At 39.5% G+C, this 25670-nt stretch overlaps 1 protein-coding gene across 11 annotated transcripts in view; it reads right to left on the reverse strand.

Annotated features, from left to right (window-relative positions):
- The window catches only part of Senp7 (SUMO specific peptidase 7), a 208182-nt gene that overhangs the window by 171668 nt on the left and 10844 nt on the right, over window positions 1-25670 (reverse strand). For 10 of the 11 annotated variants that reach the window (XM_087214566.1, XM_021238824.2, XM_021238822.2 and 7 more), the window contains exon 2: window positions 16416-16468. In XM_087214566.1, the coding sequence (XP_087070692.1) occupies window positions 16416-16468 (53 nt within the window). Of the gene's footprint in view, window positions 1-16415; window positions 16469-25670 lie in introns of those variants that run through there. The other variant, XM_087214582.1, reaches the window with a different exon arrangement.

The following is a 25670-nucleotide window of genomic DNA, read 5'->3' on the forward strand; positions in this document are numbered from 1 at the left end:
GAGAATATTTGCATAGATTCAATCTCCCCCAGGACACCTAAATTATAAATGGAAAAGTAGTAACTGTTGTGGCTTGTGTCTAGATGTCTCCCCAAAGCCTCACGTAGTCACAGGGAGGGCTTTTTCACAGGTGGCTGGATCTACAGTGTGTGACACTGGGATTGATTCATGGTGTAATGCTAGGCTCAAGGGCACTAGGATTAAGGGTGTTAGTGCTACCCAGGGAAGTAGTCTGGATAAGATACAAGGATGGAAAGAGGTGTGGTCATCCCCTGTTGCTTTGTTACTGTCTGCCTACCATGAACTGTTTCTCCTCTACAATGCTTGTCTGCCTACCCCACTGCCTTGGAGCCTGCTGACTATGGAATGAAATGTCTACAAACCGTGAGCCAAATAAACACTTCCTCTCTTAACTTTGGGAGTCAGGTACTTTGTCTCAGCAACAAGAAAAATAACTAAGACAGAATGTAGTACCAGAAGTGGGGCCACTACTGTGACTACATGACCATGTGGTTCAGGAGTCTTTTGAACTAGCTTGTGGAAAGAGTTTGGAAAGTCTTGCACTGTACTTGATAGTAGATTCAGGTTAGAGCTCAGAAGACCAGAGTGCGCCCAGTAAAGACCAGGCTCAGGAGGTTTCTGCTGGAAAGAAGGACTGCATTGGCTGTCGGATTTCAGGTGATGTGTATTATGCCTTGGCAGAAGGTTTGTCTGTATTTTGGTTCCATCCAGAGACTTTGCCTGAGACTGAGATTAAGAACAGTGGACTAAGGCTGGGGATTTAGCTCAGTGGTGCCACTGCCTGTTTTGCAAGTGCAAGGTCCTGAGTTCAATCCCCTATACAAAAAAAAAAAAAAAGAACAATGGACTAATTAATATTGCAGAAGAAATTTCAAGGAGGTCTAATATTGAGATTGTGACATGGCTACTGTTGGGGGCTTTTAGCAAGATTTTTGTTGAGAATCAAGAGCGAAGACCCAGCATTTAAAATGTTGTGAGTTTGTCCAGAGAGGAAGCTTAGTAAAACTATAGACTGCATAGAGCAGAAGAGATCTTGATTACTGACAAGGAACAGGAGAAAAAAAGATAGCCTGAGGACATCATACAAAACAGCAGGATTCCATCCTATGCAGTCTCAGAGTTGCAAAAGTGAAAGACTTTGCTTTGAGAAAAGAGCCCCAGAGCACTATGTTCCAGAACGGTGGCCACCTGGAGAAGTTGTTGCTCAGGATTGGTTCAAAGGAACTCAACCCCTATGGCCAGGAGAGAAGGAAGCCTGGCTACAGCTACAGCTGGGGGCAGACCCTGGCATCATCCACATGGTGCTAGTTTTAGGTAGAAGCAGACTGCAAGAGTTCTAGGGTCAGGAAGACTTCCTCTCGATTTCAGAAGAAGGCCTGGGAGGCCAGGAAGTGTGCCCCTGAGAGGGCAGCTTGTGAAGCTGTGAGTGTGAAGCCAAAGGTGCAATGTAAATTCCAGAATTTGGAGAAGCCAGGATTGTGGATCATCTGAGGAAAACTGCACAGAAGGAGCAGGGCCAGCCCAAAAGAGAAGCCAGATGAGCTACCACCACCAAAAGTGCTGCAGGAGTGGAGCCACCCAAGCTGTGAGTTCACATCTTTGAAGTTTACATCTTGCCACAGATTGGCTCAGATGCTGGACATGGAACTACAGAACTTAATGTTTGCCCTGCTGGATTTTGGACTTGCTTTGGTCCTATTCCTTTGTATTCTCCTATTTGTACCTTTTAGAATGGTAATGTCTATCTTATGCCATTGAACGTTGGAAGTGTTTGATTTTCTTTACATTTGTACAGGAGCTCACAGCTAAGAGTTTGCCTTACATTTCAGAGGAGACTTTAGACTTGGACTTTTCACCAATGCTAAAACTGTTGGGACTTTGGCAACTCTTGGAGATGGACTAAATGCCTTTTATATAAAGGGATGTGCATGAGTCTTTGGGGGCCAGAGGTGGAATGTTATGCCTTATGTCTAGATGTCCCTTAAAAGTCTCATGCAGTCATAGGTGGGGTTTTTTCAGAGGTGGCTGAATCTAAAGTGTGATGGTACAATGCTAGGATGAAGGGTGGTAGGATTAAGGGTGGCTGATTACTAAATCAGTCCACTGATCGGACTGTCACCACCCTAATCCCAGTAGCCCAAATACAATATATGGGACATGCTTGCTTGTTTTGCTACCTTCTGCTCACTATGAACTGTTTTTCCTCTGGGAGGCCTGTCTGCCTCGCCACCCTGCCTTGGAGCCATCCAATTATGGACTGAAACCTCTACAAACTGTGAGCTAAATAAAACTATGCTCCTTTAACTTTGAATGTCGAGTATTTCATCTCAGCAACAAGAAAAGTAACTAAGACAGTAATTTTACAATGGTTTAACAGGCAGACGCCAACTTAACCAAACAATCAAGACTAACATAGCCAGTATTAAAACATATCATCGGGCCAGGGATTTAGCTCAGTGGTTCCGGCGCGTGCCTCGCAAGCATAAGGTCCCGAGTTCAATCCTTAGTACCAAAAAAAATAAAAATAAAACATAACATCATGTATTCCCCAATACAATGCACTAGGAAGGGCACATCAGTTCTGTGGTATTCCTCCCTTAAAAGTCATAGCATTAATCTGCTCATAAGAAATGAGATAAACTCAACCTGAGGAATATTCAACAAAACACTGCCTAGTACTCTTCAGTAGTGCCACGACTATAAAAGAAAATAGACTTAACAACTGTCAAGATTGAGGAAAACTGAGATGTTACAATTAAATGTAATACAAAATGTTAGATCAGATCCTAGAAAAGAAAAGGGGCATTAGTGGAAAAACTGAACAAATTTGAATAATGCCTAAAGTATTGGATTGATGATAATTTCTTATTTTTGAGAATCATACTACCTTTATGTGAGAAAATAGTATTAGGGAAAACTCAAATTGACAGGTCAATTAAACAAAAAGTTAACAAAGAAGTATCGGAGCTGAACCAAACCTTCAAACAAATGGATTTCATAGATATCTACAGAGTATCCTACCCTACTACAACAGAATACACTTACTTTTCACCAAAACAGGAATATTTCTCCAAAACAGATGACATATTAGTCCATAAAGCCTACTTAAACAAAAAATGAATTAAAATTATCCCATGTACACTATCAGATGATAGTGCACTGAAACTAGAAATCAAACACAAAAGAAACCACAAAAAGTTTACAAACACCTGGACATTAAATAACACACTTCTGAATACGCAATAGGTCATAAAAGAAATCAAGGAAAAAATTAACAATTCCTAAAATCAAATGTTAATGTCAGTATGAAATACCAGAATCTATGGGATACAATGAAAGCACCTAAGAAGAAAGTTTATTGTGGTGAATACTCACAATGGAAACACACAGTGAGCTCAAATAAATGACCTAATGATGTACCACAAGGTCCTAGAAAAACAAAATTAGGTCAAACCCAAACACAGGAGAAGGAAACAAATCATAAAGATTAGAGTGTAAATTAATAAAATCAAGACTAAAAGAATATAAAGAATAAATTAATTACTGAGCTGGTCTTTGAAAGAATAAACAAAATAGACAAACCCTTAGCCAAACATACCCCCCAAAAAAGAGACCCATTAAAAGCAAGTAGAAATTAGAATGGGCAATGCAAAAATGCAGAAGATCTAGTAATTATATGAAAAATTGTACTTCAACAGATCAAAGAACCTTGAAGAAATTTTTTTTTTGAGACAGGGTCTCACAGTGTAGTTCAGGCTGGCCTTACACTCACTATTTAGCCCAGGCTGGCCTAGAGCTCACAGACAATCCTCCTGCTTCAGCCTCCCAAGTGCTGAGATTATAAGTGTGCACCACCACTCCAGGCCAGATTTCTAAACACTTATGAATTACTAAAACTGAACCAAAAAGATATTAAAAAGTCATAAACAATGCAATGCCAGGCAATAAAACTGAAGAATAAAAAAACCTAACAACTAAGAAAAGCCCAGGGCCTGATGGATTCACCACTGAATTCAACAAGAATTTCAAGGAAGATATAATGCCAATACTCCTCAAAAAACTTTTAATAAAATTGAAAGTGATGGAGTAGCTCCAAACTCATTCCTGGAAGCTGGCATTACCCTGATTCCAAAATCAAACAAAAACCCACCCAAAAAAAACAGGACTACAGGTCAGTCTCTTCAATGACAAGAGACACACACTTCTCAAGATACTGGCAAACAGAATGCAACAAATCATTAAGAAGATCATACAACACAACCAAGGCAGCTTCATCCCAGGAATGCAAGAATGGTTCAAAATAGGCAAATCAATAAATATAATACATCACATAAACAGAAGCAAGGACAAAAATCACAAGATCAGAGCCAGGGATTTAGCTCAGTCACACCACACCTGCCTCACAAGCACAAGGTCCTGAGTTGAATCTCATCCCCTTACTAAAAAAAAGAAAAAAAAATCACAGGATTATCTCAATAGACACAGAAAAGGCCTTTGCCAAAATCTAACATTCTTTCACAATAAAAACTCAGAAGAAGGACCGGGGATTTAGCTCAGCGGTTCCGCCGCCTGCTCTGCAAGCACAAGGACCCAGGTTCGATCCCTGGTACCAAAAAAAAAAAAAAACTCTGAAGAAAATAGGTATTTAAGGACCTTATCTCAACCTGACAAAAGTCATCTATGACAAACCTACTACCAACCATATTAAATGGGGGAAGCTGAAAGTTTTTACTTTAAATCAAGAACAACACAAGGATGTCCACTGTCACCACTCCTGTTCTATATAGCACTCAAAATGTTAGAGCAATCAGGCAAGAGAAAGAAATAAAAGGAATATTTAATGGAAAGGAAGAGGTCAGATTGTCATCATTTGCAGATGACATGATCCTCTACACAAAAATATCCAAAACTTCCAAGAAAAGACTCATAGAATTAACAAACAAATTCAGCAATATACCACATAGAAAATTAACACGCAAAAATCAACAGTTTCTATATGAACTCACCAAAAAGGAAACTAGTAAAACCATATCCTTCATAATAGAAACAAGAAAAATTAAATAGGAATTGAGATAACCAAGGAAATAAAAAAACCTCTACAATGAAAACTATAGTATTATGAAAAACTACAGGCTTGGTGGCGCATGCTTATAATTCCAGCACACTGGACAGTGAGGCAGGAAGATCTCTGTGAGTTCAAAACCAGCCTGGTGTATATAGTGAGTTCAAGGACAGGACAGCCACGGATTACATGGCAAGGCCCTGCTTCAAAAAAAAAAAAAAGAAAAACTAGATAAAAGAAGACATCAGAAAATGGAACAATATCCCCTGTTCCAGGATAGGCAGAAACAATATTGTCCAATGGCCATATTACCAAAACTGGTATGCTGTTTTAATGCAATCCCAATGGAAAAACCAACAGTATTCCTCATAGAACTAGAAGGCACCATATATGAAGTCAAAAGAGACCCAGAACAGCAAAAAGCAACTCTGCACAAGAAAAACAAAGCAGGAGGTATCCCAATCTCAGATTTCATGATATACTACAAAGCTACAGTGATAAAAATGCACCATATGAGGGAAGAGGATAATCGCAAGTTGGACGACAGCCTGGGCTACATAGTGAGTTCGAGGTCAGCCCAGACTATGTAGCAAGACCCTATCTCAAAACAAACAAGCAAATAAATAAATATAAAAATAAAAATGCCTCGTACTAGCACAAAAACAGAAATGTGAATCAATGCAACATAACAAGACTAAAAGACATCACAAGACGCCGAATCAGCCCACTGCACACAGGCAGGTCTGTGCACGCCCTGCCAAGGTCCTGAGTCGCGCAAAAGACACCAAATCACCCCGCTGCAGACAGGCAGGTCTGTCCAGACCCGACCAAGGTCCCCAGTCAGGCGGAACACATGCCGAATCAGCCCGCTGCAGACAGGCAGGTCTGTGCATGCCCTACCGAGGTCCTGAGTCCCGCAGAAGACACCGAATCACCGTGCTGCAGACAGGCAGCCACCTGATTCCACAATACAAAGACGCAGAGGACACCAGACCACCAGACCAAGGTACTGAGTCCCACTGTTCACGGCCCAGAGGGAGGGGCTTCCTGGTCACCATCACTCCCGCTGCTCCCAGCCCAGAGGAAAGGGCTTTTGGGCCACCTTCTGTCCCGCTGCTTCGGGCCCAGAGGAAGGGGCTTCCGGCCCACCATCCCTCCCACCGCTCCCAGCCCAGAGGGAGGGGCTTCTGAGCCACCATCCCACTGCTCCTGGTCCAGAGGAAGGGGCTTCCCAGCCACCATCCCTCCCACTGCTCCCAGAACACAGGAAAGGGCTTTTGGGTCACCATCCCTACGGCTGCTTCCGGTCCCTGTCCCACCTCACCCAGCTCAGAGGAGGTAATCCATGCAGGCCCTAACAGCGCCCCACCCCAGTCGAAATAAGAAAACAGGTAAATAAGTCTCAAAACCAGACTTCCAGATCACCTACAGCAACCCCAAAGGGAAATGTGATAGAACACTCTGATATTCAACCACCTGGACCCAATGAACTGGCAACAAAAGGGGATCTAGAAAAAATGAAATCAGAAATAATTTCTCAGATAAGAGGAGAAATTGTGCCCCTAGTGCAAGACATGATTAATAAATCTAGAAAGGAGCTCAGGAACACGATGTAATCGCAATATAAGAAACAAATGGAATCCATAAAACAGATGCAAATAGATTTCCAGGACATGAAAAACTCCATTGAAAGTCTACACAGCAGAATGAGCCAAGGTGAGGACAGAATTTCAGATAGAGAAGATAAGATTACAATTAGTGACCAGGAAAAGAAAAACTGCTTCAAAATTAAAAGGGAACATGAGAAATCAATCCAGCAGCTGTTAGATGATGCAAAAAAGAATAACATAAGAGTGATTGGGCTCAATGAAGAAACAGGAGAGAGTGCAGATGACATAAAAAATCTCTTCACAGAAATAATGGCAGAAAACTTCCCAAGCAGGGGAAAAGAGCTTGACATACAGATAAGTGAGGCATATAGGACTCCAAATAGCCTTGATCAAAAAAAATCTACACATAGGCATATAATTGTTAAGATTCCAGAAACACAACAGAAGAACAAAGTTCTCCAAGCAGTCAGAGAAAAGAAACAAATCACATACAAAGGAAAGCCCATCACAATCACAGCAGACTTCTCAACACAAACCATCAAGGCAAGAAGAGCTTGGAGTGACATATTCCAAGCCCTAAAAGAAAACAGCCTCCAACCCAGATTGATGTGCCCTGCAAAACTATCTTTCAAAATGGATGGAGCAATGAGATACTTTCATGACAAACAGCACCTTAGGAACTTTGTGAATACCAAACCAGCACTCCAAAGAATTTTACACAATATCCTAGGAACAGATATTGAGGATCACAACCCCAGGAAGCAAAGCAGAATGAACCCATCTGGAATGACAAGAAATTAAATGTAAAGGGGGAGAACGCAACAAAAAGAAAATGTCATGGCAATGACAAGTCAATATGTTTCAGTTATAACCATCAACGTTAATGGTCTCAATTCACCAATCAAAAGAAAGAGACTGGCAGAATGGGTCAAGAAGCAAAATCCAACAATATGCTGCATACAAGAAACACACTTCATTCAAAAAGAAACTCCCAGACTGAAAGTTAAAGGGTGGAAAACAATACTCCATGCAACGGGAACCCAAAAAACGCAGGAGTAGCTATCCTCTTGGCAGATCAAGTAGATTTCAAACCAACACTGATTAAGAGAGACGAAAAAGGACACTACATCCTTGTAAAGGGAACAATCCAAGAGGAAGAGATGACAATCATAAATATCTATGCACCAAACACTAGTGCACCCAACTATATAAAACAAATACTAAGGGACATAAAAAGTCATATATGCACTAATACATTTGTAGTGGGGGACCTCAACACCCAACTGTCACAAATAGATCAACTAGACTAAAAATAAGTAATAAAATACTAGAACTCAATCGAACTCTTGAACAAATGAACTTAACAGATGTTTACAGTCTTCCACCCCACAAAATGAGAATACACATTCTTCTCAGCTGCACATGGGTCATTCTCAAAAATAGACCACATACTCAAACATAGAACATGTTTAAGGAAGTGCAAAGGGATTGAAGTTATCCCCTGTATATTATCAGACCATAGTGCGATGAAACTGGAGATCCGTAGCAAAGGAAACTCAAAAAATTTCAAAAACACGTGGAAATTGAACAACACACTTCTGAATAACCAATGGGTCACAGAGGAAATTAAAGAAGAAATCAGACAGTTCCTTCAGTTAAATGACAATGACAATACAACATATCGGAATCTATGGGACACAATGAAAGCAGTCTCATGAGGGAAATTCATAGCAGTGAATATGCATATTAGGAAAGCAGAACGATCCCAATTAATCGACCTGATGCTGAACCTCAAGCTTCTAGAAAAAGAAGAGCAGGACAACCCCAAAGCTCATACAAGGGAGGAAATTATAAAGATTAGAGGAGAAATCAATGCAATGGAGACTAAGAGAACGATACAAAAAATCAATGAAGCCAAGAGTTGGTTCTTTGAAAGAATCAACAAAATTGACAAACCTTTAGCCAACCTTGTCAGAAAAAGGAAAGAAAAGGCCCAAATCCATGCAATTAGGAATGAAAAGGGTGAAATTACAACAGACCCAGCAGAAATCCAGAGGATCATCAATACCTACTTCCAGAACCTATACACCAATAAGATGGAAAACACAGAAGGAATGGACAGATTCTTAGATACATATGAATTACCAAAGTTGAACGAAGAAGACCTAAAAATTCTGAACAACCCAATATCAACCAATGAAATTGAAAATGTAATTAAAAACTTATCAGCTAAGAAAAGCCTGGGCCCTGATGGCTTCACTGCTGAATTCTATAAGATATTTAGAGAGGAACTGCTGCCACTACTGTTGAAACTCTTCAATGAAATTGAAAGGGAAGCAATACTCCCAAATTCATTCCTGGAAGCAAGCATCACCTTGATCCCCAAAGCAGAGAAAGACCCAACTGAAAAAGAGAACTATAGGCCAATCTCACTAATGAACATAGATGCAAAAATCCTGAATAAGATACTGGCAAACAGAATGCAGAAGATCGTCCAGAAGATCATCAAGAAGATCATACACCCTGATCAAGTGGGATTCATCCCAGGGATGCAGGGATGGTTCAATATATGAAAATCAATTAATGTAATACACTATATCAATAGAGCCAAGGACAAAAACCATATCATTATCTCCACAGACACAGAAAAAGCATTTGACAAAATCCAACATGCATTTATGATAAAAACCCTATAAAAAATTGGAATAGATGGTCTCTACCTCAAACTGATAGAAGCCATCGATGAAAAACCAACAGCCAATATCATACTAAATGGTCAAAAACTGAAATCCTTCACACTCAAATCAGGAAGAAGACAAGGATGTCCACTATCACCACTCTTGTTCAATATAGTTCTGGAAACATTAGCCATGGCAATTAGACAAGAGAAAGAAATAAAAGGAATAAAGATAGGTAATGAAGAAGTCAAATTGTCATTATTTGCAGGTGACACGACACTCTACATAGAAGACCCCAAGAACTCCACCAAAAGTCTTCTAGACTTAATAACCAAATTCAGTCAAGTAGCTGGTTACAAGGTCAACACACAAAAATCAATAGCTTTCCTCTACACCAATGACAGACTCACTGAGAGAGAAATAGGGCAAATAATTCCTTTCACAATAGCATCCAAAAAACTGAAATACCTAGGAATCATCCTAACAAAAGAAATCAAAGACCTCTTCTCTGAAAACTATGGCACTCTGAAAAGAGAGATTGAAGATGATATCAGAAAATGGACAGACATCCCCTGCTCCTGGGTAGGAAGGATTAATATAGTGAAAATGGCCATACTTCCAAAACTGCTATATAGATTTAATGCAATTCCAATTGAGATCCCAGCAGCATACTTCATAGACCTCGAGAAAACAACCCAAAAATTCATTTGGAGCAAGAAGAGACCCAGAATAGCAAAAGCAATTCTAGGTAACAGAGACATGGCAGGGGGCATCACAATCCCCAACCTGCAACTATACTACAAAGCTACTGTGATAAACACAACATGGTACTGGCAAAGAAACATACTTGAGGACCAGTGGAACAGATTAGAAGATGCACAAACAATGCCAGACACACTCAGCCACCTCATCTTCGACAAAGGAGCCAAACACTCTCACTGGAGGAAAGACAGCCTCTTTAATAAATGGTGCTGGAAAAATTGGGCTGCACCTTGCCAAAGATTAAAACTAGACCTATATCTCTCACCATGCACTAAACTAAAAGCAAAATGGATTAAAGATCTAAATATTAAAATAGAAACTCTGAACCAGTTGGAAAAGAGGTTAGGTAGAACCCTTGAAGACATCTGTATAGGAAAAGATTTTATGAATAAAACCTCAGTTGCCCATGAACTACCACAATCAACAAATGGGATCTCTTCTTATTAAAAAGCTTCTGCACAGCAAGAGAAACCACCAGCAGTGTGAAGAGACAACCCACAATGTGGGGAAAAATCTTCACCTGCTCTTCCTCAGACAAAGGTCTACTATCTCAAATCTATAAAGAACTTCAAAAGATCAGACCTCCCAAATTTAAAGACCCAATCTGAAAATGGCCATCTGAAATTAACAGACATTTCTCAGACAAAGAAGTAGAAATAGCAAAGAAATACATGAAACAATGTTCAACATCACTGGTCATTCGAGAGATGCAAATGAAAACAATGCTGAGATTGCACTTCACTCCAGAAAGAATGGCTGCTATCATGAAATCAACCAATAACAAATGCTGGCGGGGCTGTTGGGAAAGAGGAACCCTGCTCCACTGCTCGTGGGAGTGTAGACTGGTGCAAGCACTGTGGAAATCAGTATGGAGATACCTCAAAGAACTAGGACTGGAAATCCCATTTGACCCCACTATTCCACTGCTGGGGATCTTCCCCAAAGAATTTAAAGAATCATACCACAGTGATATATGTCCCCCCATGTTCATAGCAGCGCAGTTTGTAATAGCTAAAACTTGGAAACAGCCCAAATGCCCATCAACTGGAGACTGGATAAAGAAAATGTGGTTTTTTGATAAAATGGAGTACTACTCAGCCATAAAAAATGAGAAATTTGAGACATTTATAGCTAAGTGGATGCACATTGAGGCAATACTCTTAAGTGAAATAAATAGGATACACATGTGTAAATATCAAATAGTTTCTCTGGTGTGAGAAACTGAAAGTGTAAATAAGGACTAAATGTATACTAGGTAATGTGAAATAGGAAGAAAAGGGGCAACAGGGAAGGAAGTGGGAGGGCTAGGGGAAAGGACAGAAGGGAATGGGATTCATATGAGAAAATGGAAAAATAGGAACAAAATCTTTGTAAATAGGGAGGAATGGAGGGGCTGAAGGGAGGGCTGGGTAAGGGTGAAAAATAAGAACCAAGAGAGATTATGTAAAGGTGCAAATTTCCAATGATGAATGTCATTATATTGTATACCTAAAATGTACCAATGATTAGAATGAATAATCAATATTATAAAATAGGAAGAAAAGGTCCAAAGGGGTAGGGGTAGTGGGAGGGGCAGGGGAAAGGAAAGAAGGGAAAGGAAAAAATGCTGAGAAATGGAAAAAATGGAAATAAAGTCTTTGTAAATAGGGAAGGGTGGAGGGGGTGAAGGTAGGGCTAGGAATGGGGAAAAAATAAGAACCAAGATGCATCATATAAAGGTACAATTCCCAATGAGAAATGTAATTGTGTTGTATACCTACAATGTACCAATAAAAGAATTTAATACAAAAAAAAAAAAATCACCAAACACATTAAGCCATCTAATCTTTGTCAGAAGGGACAAAAACAGACACTGGAGGAAAGACATCCTCTTTAACACACATATAAGACTGAATCTAGACCCATATCTATCACCATGCACCAAAATAAAAGCAAAATGAATCAAGGACATAAACATAAAACAGAAACACATTAACCTGGTGTAAGATAAAACAGGTAAAACTCTTCAAGGCATAGGTGTAGGTAAGGACTTTGTAAACAGAACTTCAAACCACAAGAAAGAGAAATAGAATCAATAAATGGGATTATATCCAATGAAAAAACTTCTGCACAGCAAAGGAAACAACAGAGTGAGGAGATAGCCTCAAGAGAATAAGAAAATTTTCTGCTAGCTAACCCTCTGACAGAGGACTAAAATTTAGAGTATATAAAGAAATCAAACAAATGAGACTCCCCAAAATTCAAAAAATTAACAACTGAAACGAATCGGTTACTTCTCAGAGGAAGTACAAATGGACAATAAATACGTGAAAAAATGCTCAATTTATCTGGCCATTTAAGCAATGCAAATTAAAGCAATAATGAGATTCCAAGGAAAACAATGGCTATCATCAAAAAATCAAACAATAACAAATGTTAGAGAGTTGGGGGTTGGCACTTCATTGTTGGTGAGACTGTAAACTGGTATAACCACTATGGAAATCAATATGGCGATTCTGCGAAAACCTAAAGCTAGAAATTCCATTCAACCCATCTATTTCCTTTCTAAGTTTTTGTCGCAAGGGAGTTAAAGATACTATACCACAGTGATACAAACATACCCATGTTTATAGCAGCAGAATTCGTAATAGCTAAAGCTTGGCAGTGACCTGTATATCCATCAATAGATGAATGGATTAATAAGATATGGTATTTATACATAATGAAGTATACTTAACAATAAAGAACAATAAATGTGAGTCATTTGTAAGGAAAATGGATGAACCTTGAGACCATAATGTTAAATGAAACAAATCATACACACAATCTTAAATATCACATAACCTCTTGTATGAAAAACTCAAAGTATAAACAATTTTTTAAAAAACCATAAAAGAAGCCATGCCAGGTATGGTGGCACCTGCCTGTAATACTAGCACTTGGGAGCCTGAGGCAGAGGACTGCCATGAGTTCAAGACCAGCTTGGGCTATATAGTGAGTTCAAGGCCAGCCTGCACTACGAAGCAAGGCTATCTCAAAAAACCAAAAGAGGCGAAGGATTTAGCTCAGTGGTTTTGCCACCTGCTGCACAAGCACAAGGACCTGAGTTCAATCCCCGGTACCAAAAAAAAAAAAGAAACCGAAAGAATTTTTAAAAACAATAAAAGAAGACAATAGGAAACTGAGATATTGCAAATGGAAAGGGGATGAACGAAGGTGAGGGGAAGGGAAAGGAAAAGAGAATGAAAAGAATTAAGATACACTGGGCCAGGAATTTAGCTCAGTGGCACCATGCCTACCTTGCAAGCACAAGGTCCTGAGTTCAAAAAAAAACAAAAAAAGAAATTAAGATATGTAAGTCCATGTACCTATTCCTCTAAGATGAATGTAAATACTGTGTACTGAAAAACATTAGGGAAAGCTGAGAAAAGCATGCAAAGGAATTCTGTACTGTTTCTGTAACTTAAGTCTGAGGTTATTTGAAAATAAAGTTTTTTGGGTTTTTTTAAGAATAAGAAAATTTGTTGGGGAATAGGAATGAGGAGTAAGAATAAGAATAGCTCCTAGGAGACAGAAGGGGTCCCAAATGCGTTGTCCTGAAAATAAAGTTTTAAAAATACTGTTACATGTGAACATCAGAAAGAAAACAGTATGGGTTGGGGGTTGGAGCTTAGTGATAACAGTGCCTGCTTAACATACCCAAGGCCTTACAAAGAAGGGTGGGTGGATTAGGCAAGAGGGAGGAGAGGAAAGAAAGGGAGGCAAGAAAGAAGAGATAAATATAAAAAAGATACAAAAGAAAAAAGGAAGAAGGAAAGGAGGAAGGGAAAGAAGTAGGGAGGTAAAAAGGGAAGAAAGGAAAGGAAGGAGATAAATATTAAAAACAAAAATGATATGAAAGATACAAAAGAAAAAAGGAAGGGAAAGTGGGATGGATGGGGGAAGAAAGGGAGGAAAGAAAGGACAGAGATATGAAATATACAAAAGAAAGAGAGAGGGAGGAAAAGAGGAAGGAAAAGAGGAAGGGAAGAGAAGCAAAGAAAAAAGGAGATAAAATATAAGCCAGTGTGGTGGTGGACACCAGCAATCCCAGTACTCAGGAGGTTGAGGCAGGAGAATCTCTGAGAGTTTGAGGCCAACCTGGGCTACATAGTGAGACTGTCTCAAAATAAATAAATAAATAAATAAATAACAACAAAAATATATACAGTAGATGAAATTTATTACTATATAAAAGAAAAGAAAGGCAGTAAAGGAGGAAGGGAGAAAAGGAAATGAAGTGAGGGAGGGAGGAAGATAAACATACAAAAGATCAAAAGAAAGGAAAGGATGTAGGGAGAGAAGGGTAAGGAAACAAAGAAAAGGAAAGGAAGGATAAAGAATAAAAGAAAGTATCTCAATATTATGAATTTTTCTTTCTTTCTTTTTCTTTTCCATTATTCCCCAGGCTGGTCTCAAACTTCTAGGCTGAAGACATCCTCCCAAGTACCCTCCCAAGTAGGTGAAATTATAGGGACACACTACTGTGCCTGGCTTCAATGTTATAAATTGCAATTGTAGAATTTTAGATTAAATACATTAAGGACACAACCTAAAGCAGAGCATTTTTCTTAACTACAGATATTAAAAGCAGGAGCAGTCAATACTGACTGACTGATCTGCTGACTTATTTATTTATTTTTAGTTTTTTGAGACAAGGTCTCGCTGTGTAGTCCAGACTGGTCTCAAACTTGTAGCGATCCTCCTGCCTCAGCCTCCCAAGTGAATATTGAGGTATTTAAAACTAGGTGCTATAGTTTAGATGTGGTTTGTCCCCACTAAAACTCATAATGAAATGATTGCCAGGGCCAAGGATTTAGCTCAGTGGTTTCGCTGCCTGCTGTGCAAGCGCAAGGACCCAAGTTCCATCCCTGGTACCAAAAAAAAAATCTGATTGCCAAATATAAAGATGTTGGGAAGCAAGAACTAAACGGTAACTAGGTCATGAATGCTCTACCCTTACAAATGGATTAACATCTTTATCAAGAGACTGGGTCAGGTGGTTCTGCCACCTGCTTTGCAAGTGTAAGATCCCAAGTTCGATCCCTGGTAGCAAAAATAAAAAAGAGACTGGGTCAGTTCTCAAAAGAACAGGTTCCAAAACGGGCACCTTCCCTCAGTTGCTCTCGTATCAGGGCTCTCTTCAGCCCACCTGCTCTTTTGCTTTCTGCCATGAGGCCCTCACCAGATGTCAGTGATTTCCTACCCTCCACAACTGAGACAAAATACATTTTTTTATACATTACCAATCTCATCTATTCTGTTACAGCAACAGAAAATGAACTAAGATACTAGATAAGATAGTATTTAGTCTAGCAGTGTAAAATTTTCTTTTTTACTTCATTCACTCCACTTAAGCTAAACCCAAAAATTTAAAGCTAAACCTTGCAAATCTTAAGTAGGAGAAGAAAGAAAAAGAGTACCTATACCTATGTTTTCTATGTGGTTTTTCTAAGGTACTCTTGATTCCCTTCATTACCCTCCTTTATAATTTCTTCCCCCTTTGTTAAATTCTAAAACTGTATAACATAAAAATGGCCCAAATTAAAGGTCTCTGTGCATAAATATTTCCAAGAAAAACTTCTACCAAATGATTATGATATAAAGCAGGGCATTACTGCATTTAAATCAAAATTCTAGGGAAGAAAAGATTATCTTCCGAAAAAATGACAAGTTGTTTTAAAACACTTGCTACATAAGCAAAAACTTCATTGTGTTTGTTTTGCTTCCCTTACAGAAAATTAAAAAATTAATGAAAACAAGAAGTTTAAAAGGATATATCCCAAGCAGTAATTTTCAGTACATGTCACGACTATTACTCTTTGTACATGTATATAGTATTATTAATGAATGAACATGAGGCATATTAATGTATTCAGTCATGAAAGAGATTCTGAGTTATGTTTCATATAAAATCTAAAATTAGGACTGGAAAGTATGCTGGTCATCTTATAATGATTTTTTAAAGGGTGGGACTGGGTATAACTCAGTAGTAAAGCACTTTCCTAGCATGCACAAAGCCCTAGGTTTGACTCCTAGCACCACAAATATAAATATAAATATAAATATTTTAAAAGGTTGGTCCCAGAAAGAGATTCTTAGATAACCCTCCATTAAATACAACTCAACATTTTCCCAACACATAAATTTAAATTTTACAATATTTTCTTTAAAATTTTAGTAAAAAAGAAAAATAGCAAAATATTTTCAATATCCCATTATTCCAAATGTATTCAATAGGTTAAAAGCAAAACTAATGCATACCTCATGTAAATCAGAAGATGGAGACTTTTTCCTTTTTCCTTCAGTAGCAATCTCTACAAAAATCAAAAACATGGTAAAAATTATCATTTAACATCTAAATGAGATCAACAATTTAATGAAAGATTCTTTTATAGCCATCCTTTTATATTAACATATTAGATATAGAATTTATACTGATACCTGTTACAGAGCCTGAAGGGCTACATATGAAGTTTAAAAAATAATAAAATGTGACACAAGAGTAGCAGATTCTCATTAATGTTTCCAATAAATACATGAATGATGACAATAGAAAAAGAAAACTGGCTCTAACAAACTAAACACAAATTTTAGCAAAAGACCTCACAACCAGTGCTAAAATCATCTCGTGAGACAAAGTGCTAGAATGAGGGTGGGGAGTGAAGTATTTAGAAGCTGGTAATATTCTACAGAAACATTTCCAGTTGTGGTATATTGTATATCCAAGCATGCTGTGAAACTGGGAACACTTTAACTCTTTATTCACCAACATTTCTTGGGCTTTTTCTTTTATAAATTCTTTCACTCAATCAGCAATTATTTATTCAATGTCTATCAGATGCCTGGCATGGTGCTAAGGCTGTGAGTATATGATATTGAGCAAGTTAGCACAGTCCAAAACTTCTTAACCAACTAAGAAAACAAACCTTGACCCCTACCTTATTCTAGATATAAAAATTAATTTGAAATGGATGACACATTTCAATGTCTAAGATAAAATGAAGTTTCTACTAAGCATAAATGAAAATATTAACTGGGCTTCATTAAAATTAAGAACCTTTGTTAATCAAAACATGATTCAGAGAGTAAAAGACAAGCCTCAGATTGAAATTAATTACTGTTATTTTATATACACATACATATGTATATATATTTGTCAAAGAAATCAAAACCAAAATGAGTAGAGAACCCCTTGTGCTGGGGATGTAGCTCAGAAGTAAAGCCCTGGATTCAATTCACAGCAACACACACACACACACACACACACACACACACACACACCTCCTATAAAGTAAATATATAAGACAACTTAATCTTCAAAAATAAATCTGTAGGGCCCGGGATTTAGCTCAGTGGTTTTGCTGCCTACTGCGCAAGCACGAGGACCAGAGTTCGATCCCCAGTACCAAAAAAAAAAAATGAATCTGCAGATATCTGACAGAGGATTACAATTAGGAGCACTCAAGAGTTGCTTGGAGGTCACTCACCCAGATCTGCAGGTGCTCAGAAACTGGGTGAGATAAAAACCCAGCAAAGGGTAGGCAATTAAAAAAAAAAAATGCAGGGTGTGGTGGAATATGCCTATAATCCCAATGCTTGTGGAAGGCTGAGGAAGGCAGATGGCCCTGAACTGACAGCCTGGGGTACATAGTGAGTACAAGGTCAGGCTGTCCTACCTGATCTACTTGTTTTTGAGACCCCGGCTCAAAAAATCAAAACTAAACTAAAAAAGACCAATGAGCAAGAAGCCTGGGAGAGTACCCTCTCATTGGCTGCTAGACTCTGTTGAGTACTATGCAGAAAAGCCCTCCCCTACTAAACTCCACTGAAATAGGAGCTAAATAGATTCCATGAGAGGTGTGGTCAATGAGCACAGAGAAGGCACAGAGACAGAAAGGCTGTAAGCCTTGCCCAACCTGAGGAGTGGAGGGAGTAGACTCAAACACCTGGGGAGACAGCCATGGAAGGAAGGGGGCTGGAATGGAAGAAGCTCCCCTAGAAGTCAGTGAAAGACGAAGTGTTTGACCAGTTCCGCTCCACTGCTCCCCACCTACTCCCAATTTCCGATCAGAGGTTAAAGGCAAAACATTTTGCTAGTCGCACCCATAGGACCTCAGCCGAAATCTAACCTAATCCTGCCAACCCTGAGAGAAGTCTCTACTTTGGCATATTTGTGTTATTTTTGTTTTGTTTTGTTTTAATTTTCCTTTATAAATTTCTTTTACTGATTTCTCTCCCATTGCTCTTTAATATTTTAAATTTTTTAGTGTATATCTACATATACATACGTTTGTTTATGACAAAGTCTCACTATGAGGTTAAGTCTAGCCTTGAAATCACTATGTAGCCTAGGCTGTACTCAAACTCACAGTGATCCTCCTGCCTCTGGCTCCCCAGTGCTGGGATTATAGAGTTGCACCACCAGCTCCTTTATAATTTATTGCCAGCTTGACAGTTAAAAAACTGAAGTGGAAAAAAAAAAAAAACTAAACTAAAGTGGATTTTAAAAGTGCTAATGTACCAATTAACACATGACTAATGACCTAGGATAGAGTGTTTTAAAAAGAAAGAAAAATACTGAGGATTCAGGAAGAAAGAACTGATCTTGGTTAAAAGGTCTGAGGAGAAAACACACTATCTAAGTAAGGCCTAAAACTGGACCACTTTAGGCAAGAAAAATATATTTGGATAGACAGAGTCTAGGAATGGAAATTTACTAGAGAGATAATCAAAGGCAATCCAGGAAAGACTCAGCAAACACTTCTAAGTGTTGGTAGTTTTTGAGAGACTAGTTTGTACCTGAGTTTGAGAAATTACACTGAAAGCTCAGCTACATGGTGTTATGGGAGGTCGGTGCTGCAGGTGGGAAAAATAATTTAGCAACAGCCAAGGAATATAGAAAAGTTAACAGTTTCCTGATACACTGCAAGAAACCAGTGGGCAAGTCCAAGAGAGTATTAAGCCATTAAGGTAAAAGACTGAGATTTTGTTGGTTTTTCTGTTTTGTTTTTTTGAGACAGGGTCTCACTCTGTAGTTCAGGCTGGCCTTGAACTAACTATGTGACCCAGTGAGTAACTGGTCTTGAGCTAGTGGTAGTTTTTATTTTTATTCTCCTTTTCTTTCTTTTTGCTTTTCTGAATCATATTTTACTGTGTAAGTGAAACAGAATTGGTGCATTGTTTAAAGTCTCTTTAACTGTCATGATAACCTCCACAAAACAAATGGGTAAAGGATCTAAACACAACAGTTTATTAATCAGTTTCAACCCTTCTATAGCTCCCTGTATCTCAAATCATACTGAGATAGGAGATCAGGGCATGGCAAGGCTGGCTAGGGAAGTAGGCATGACCTATTAATTACAAGATCTCTGACACATGTGCAGAACAGTTCCCATAGCTCTATACATGGACTTATGAGAACTCAAAACACTTTTCAACAGAATGGCCTAAACTCGATGTCAGCTAACACAGCATCTCAGGACCCGTATACAGAAGTTTTCCTAGGTTTCAAAATTTGGACAACATAAAAGAACAGGCAAACAATGAAGACCTTGCTATTGTACCTCTTCCTCACAATAGCCTGCACCACTTTCTCCAGGGTATTCTTTTGTCTTGCTATTTCCTCTTTTACTCAGCCCAAGCTCATGCCGCAGAGCCAGTTTTTCCCCCACTTTACACTTTTACTTTCTTGAATAAACTTTGTCATTGTGTTTTTGCTCATTTTGTTCAATTCTTTGACCTACACTAGAAGAACCTGGAATTTAACTCCAGAGAGGCAAGCAACCCAGAACCCAGCAATTTTTAGTTGGCAAGACACCTTTAGAAGCAGACTACCCAGTTAAAATACCTCCCTCCCTCTTCTTTCTATCCCCTACCCCACAGATAACCTCTCACATATCTTTTCCCTACTTACATTCCAGATGTTAAAGTGTAGACAAAGGGGGTCTATAGGCAGGGAAAGAATAAAATAAGGGCTTCATTAGGCTTTCTGGCAAATCCTGCTAGAGTAAAAACATTACTGGAGAGAGCAATTAACAAGATAAACAGGGACAGCTGATAAGAAGAGCAGGCTGTAGCCAGGTGCACTAACCAAATTAGCTGCCCCTGACACGGAACATGCTGAATCAGCCCACTGCAGACGGGTAGGTCTGCACACGCCCTACCGAGGGCCCCAGTCCAACAGAACACGCTGAATCAGCCCGCTCCAGACAGACAGGTCTGCGCACGCCCTACCGAGGTCCTGAGTCACGCAGAACACGCCAAATCAGCCCCCTGCAGACAGGCAGGTCTGCGGACACCCTACCGAGGTCCCGAGTCGAACAAAACACGCTGAATCAGCCAGCTCCAGACAGGCAGGTCTGTACACGCCCTACCGAGGTCCTGAGTCGAGCAGAACACGCCGAATCAGCCCGCTGCAGACAGGCAGGTCTGCGGACACCCTACCAAGATCCCGAGTCACGCAGAACATGCCGAATCAGCCCGATGCAGACAGGCAGGTCTGCGAACACCCTACCAAGGTCCCGAGTCGAGTGGAACACCCCGAATCAGCCCGCGCCCGAGCAACAATCCATTGGACCCCCCCAATCCTCTGTACAGCCACCTGGTTCCACACTACAAAGATGCAGAGGACACTGGACCACCAGACCATGGTACTGAGTCTCACTGCACCCGGCCCAGATATAGGGGCTTCTGAGCCACCGTCCCACTGCTCCTGGTCCAGAGGAAGGGGCTTCCCGGTCACCATCCCTCCCGCTGCTCCCAGCCCAGAGGAAAGGGCTTTTGGGCCAATTTCTGTCCCACAGCTCCTGGCCCAGAGGAAGGAGCTTCCAGGCCAGCATCCCTCCCACCGCTCCTGACCCAGAGGGAGGGGCTTCTGAGCCGCCATCCCACTACTCCTGGTCCAGAGGAAGGGGCTTCCCAGCCACCATCCCTCCCACTGCTCCCAGCCCACAGGAAAGGGCTTTTGGGCCACCAACCCGACCGCTGCTCCCGGCCCCTGTCCCACCTCTCCCAGCTCAGAGGAGGTAATCCATGCAGGTGCCAACAGTACTCCCCCAGTACAAATGAGAAAACACATAAATAAGTCTCAAAACCAGACTTCCAGATCACCTACAGCAACTCAAAGGGAAATGAGATGGAACACTCTGATACTCAAACACCTGGACCCACTGAACCGGCAACAAAAGGGGATCTGGAAAAAATGAAATCAGAAATAATTCCTCAGCTAATAGGAGAAATTGTGCCCCTAGTGCAAGACATGATTAATAAATCTAGAGAGGAGCTCAATAATATGATGGAATCCCAACATAGGAAACAAATGGAATCCATAAAACAGGTGCAAATAGATTTGCAGGACATGAAAAACTCCATTGAAAGTCTACACAGCAGAATGAGCCAAGGTGAGGACAGAATTTCAGATATAGAAGATAAGATTGCAATTAATGACCAGGAAAAGAAAAATTGCTTCAAAATTAAAAGGGAACATGAGAAATCAATCCAGCAGCTGCTAGATGATCCAAACAAGAATAACATAAGACTGATTGGAGTCAATGAAGAAACAGCAGAGAGTGCAGATGAAATAAAAAAATCTCTTCACAGAAATAATGGCAAAAAACTTCCCAAGCAGGGGAAAAGAGCTTGACATACAGATAAGTGAGGCATATAGGACTCCAAATAGCCTTGATCAAAAAAAATCTACACATAGGCATATAATTGTTAAGATTCCAGAAACACAACAGAAGAACAAAGTTCTACAAGCAGTCAGAGAAAAGAAACAAATCATATACAAAGGAAAGCCCATCAGAATCACAGCAGACTTCTCAACACAAACCATCAAGGCAAGAAGAGCTTGGAGTGACATATTCCAGGCTCTAAAAGAAAACAGCCTCCAACCCAGATTGATGGACCCTGCAAAACTATCTTTCAAAATGGATGGAGAAATGAGATACTTTCATGACAAAGTGCACCTTAGGAACTTCGTGCATACCAAACCAGCACTCCAAAGAATTTCACACAATATCCTAGGAAGAGGCATTGAGGATCACAACCCCAGGAAGAAAAGCAGAATGAACCCAGCTGGCATGACAAGAAATTAAATGTAAAGAGGGAGAATCCAACAAAAAGAAAAAGTCATGGCAATGACAACTCAATACGTTTCAGTTATAACCATCAATGTTAATGGTCTCAATTCACCAATCAAAAGAAATAGACTGGCAGAATGGGTCAAGAAGCAAAATCCAACAATAGGCTGCATACAAGAAACACACTTCATTCAAAAAGAAACTCCCAGACTGAAAGTTAAAGGGTGGAAAACAATACTGCATATGACAGGAACCCGAAAAAAAGCAGGAGTAGCTATCCTCTTGGCAGATCAAGTAGATTTCAAACCAACACTGATTAAGAGAGACAAAGAAGGACACTACATCCTTGTAAAGGGAACAATCCAAGAGGAAGAGATGACAATCATAAATATCTATGCACCAAACACTAGTGCACCCAACTATATAAAACAAATACTAAGGGACATGAAAAGCCATATATGCACTAATACAATTGTAGTGGGGGACCTCAACACCCCACTGTCACAAATAGATAGATCAACTAGACTAAAAATAAGTAATGAAATACTAGAACTCAATCGAACTTTTGAACAACTGAACTTAACAGATGTTTACAAAGTATTCCACCCCACAAAATCAGAATACACATTCTTCTCAGCTGCACATGGGTCATTCTCCAAAATAGACCACATACTCACACACAGAACATGTTTAAGTGCAAAGGAATTGAAGTTATCCCCTGTATATTATCAGACCATACTGGGATGAAATTGGAGATCCATAGAAAAAGAAACAAAAAATTTCATAAACACGTGGAAATTGAACAACACACTTCTGAATAACCAATGAGTCACAGAGGAAATTAAAGAAGATATCGGACAGTTCCCTCAATTAAATGACAATGATAATACAACATATCGGAATCTACGGGACACAATGAAAGCAGTCTTACGAGGGAAATTCATAGCAGTGAATACGTATATCAGGAAAACAGAACGAGCCCAATTAAACAACTTGATGCTGAACCTCAAGCTTCTAGAAGAAGAGGACAACCCCAGAGCTCATAAAAGGGAGGAAATTATAAAGATTAGAGGAGAAATCAATGCAATGGAGACTAAGAGAACGATACAAAAAATCAATGAAGCCAAGAGTTGGTTCTTTGAAAGAATCAACAAAATTGACAAACCCTTAGCCAACCTTGTCAGAAAAAGGAAAGAAAAGGCCCAAATCCATGCAATTAGGAATGAAAAGGGTGAAATTACAACAGACCCAGCAGAAATCCAGAGGATCATCAATACCTACTTCCAGAACCTATATGCCAATAAGATGGACAACACAGAAGGAATGGACAGATTCCTAAATACATATGAATTACCAAAGTTGAACGAAGAAGACCTAAAAATTCTGAACAACCCAATATCAACCAATGAAATTGAAAATGTAATTAAAAACTTATCAGCTAAGAAAAGCATGGGCCCTGATGGCTTCACTGCTGAATTCTACAAGACATTTAGAGAGGAACTGCTGCCACTACTGTTTAAACTCTTCAGTGAAATTGAAAGGGAAGCAATACTCCCAAATTCATTCCTGGAAGCAAGCATCACCTTCATCCCCAAAGCAGAGAAAGACCCAACTGAAAAAGAGAACTATAGGCCAATCTCACTAATGAACATAGATGCAAAAATCCTTAATAAGATACTGGCAAACAGAATGCAGAAGATCGTCCAGAAGATCATCAAGAAGATCATACACCCTGATCAAGTGGGATTCATCCCAGGGATGCAGGGATGGTTCAATATATGCAAATCAATTAATGTAATATACTATATCAATAGAGCCAAGGACAAAAACCATATGATTATCTCCACAGACGCAGAAAAAGCATTTGACAAAATCCAACATGCATTTATGATAAAAACCCTATAAAAAATTGGAATAGATGGTCTCTACCTCAAACTGATAGAAGCCATCGATGAAAAACCAACAGCCAATATCATACTAAATGGTCAAAAACTGAAATCCTTCACACTCAAATCAGGAACAAGACAAGGATGTCCACTATCACCACTCTTGTTCAATATAGTTCTGGAAACATTAGCCATGGCAATTAGACAAGAGAAAGAAATAAAAGGAATAAAGATAGGTAATGAAGAAGTCAAATTGTCATTATTTGCAGGTGACATGACACTCTATATAGAAGACCCCAAGAACTCCACCAAAAGTCTTCTAGACTTAATAACCAAATTCAGTCAAGTACCTGGTTACAAGGTCAACAAACAAAAATCAATAGCTTTCCTCTACACCAATGACAGACTCACTGAGAGAGAAATAGGGCAAATAATTCCTTCACAATAGCATCCAAAAAACTGAAATACCTAGGAATCAACCTAACAAAAGAAATCAAAAACCTCTTCTCTGAAAACTATGGCACTCTGAAAAGAGAGATTGAAGATGATATCAGAAAATGGACAGACATCCCCTGCTCCTGGGTAGGAAGGATTAATATAGTGAAAATGGCCATACTTCCAAAACTGCTATATAGATTTAATGCAATTCCAATTGAGATCCCAGCAGCATACTTCATGCACCTTGAGAAAACAATCCAAAAATTCATTTGGAACAAGAAGAGACCCAGAATAGCAAAAGCAATTGTAGGTAACAGAGACGTGCCAGGGGGTATCACAATCCCCAACCTGCAACTATACTACAAAGCTACTGTGATAAGAACAGCGTGGTACTGGCAAAGAAACAGACCTGAGGACCAGTGGAACAGATTAGAAGATGCAGAAACAATGCCAGACACACTCAGCCATCTCATCTTCGATAAAGGAGCCAAACACTCTCACTGGAGGAAAGATAGCCTCTTCAATAAATGGTGCTGGAAAAATTGGGCTTCAACTTGCCAAAGATTAAAATTAGACCTATATCTCTCGCCATACACTAAACTAAAATCAAAATGGATTAAAGATCTAAATATGAAAATAGAAACTCTGAACCAGTTGGAACAGAGGTTAGGTAGAACCCTTGAAGACATCGGTGTAGGAAAAGATTTTATGAACAAAACCTCAGTGGCCCGTGAACTACCACAAACAATCAATAACTGCGATCTCTTCTTATTAAAAAGCTTCTGCACAGCAAGAGGAACCACCAGCGTGTGAAGAGACAACCCACAATGTGGGAAAAAATCTTCACCTGCTTTTCCTCAGACAAGGGTCTACTATCTTGAATCTATAAAGAACTTCAAAAGATCAGACCTCTCAAATTTAAAGTCCCAATCCAAAAATGAGCATCTGAAATGAACAGATATTTCTCAGACAACGAAGTAGAAATAGCAAAGAAATACATGAAAAAATGTTCAACATCACTGGTCACTCGAGAGATGTGAATGAAAGCAATGCTGAGATTCTACCTCACTCCAGAAAGATTGGCTGCTATCATGAAATCAACCAATAACAAA

Source organism: Heterocephalus glaber, unplaced genomic scaffold, assembly GCF_053883595.1.
Source record: "Heterocephalus glaber isolate CG9 unplaced genomic scaffold, H.glaber_assembly_v1.0 deba00000122, whole genome shotgun sequence".
Lineage (NCBI taxonomy): Eukaryota > Metazoa > Chordata > Mammalia > Rodentia > Bathyergidae > Heterocephalus > Heterocephalus glaber.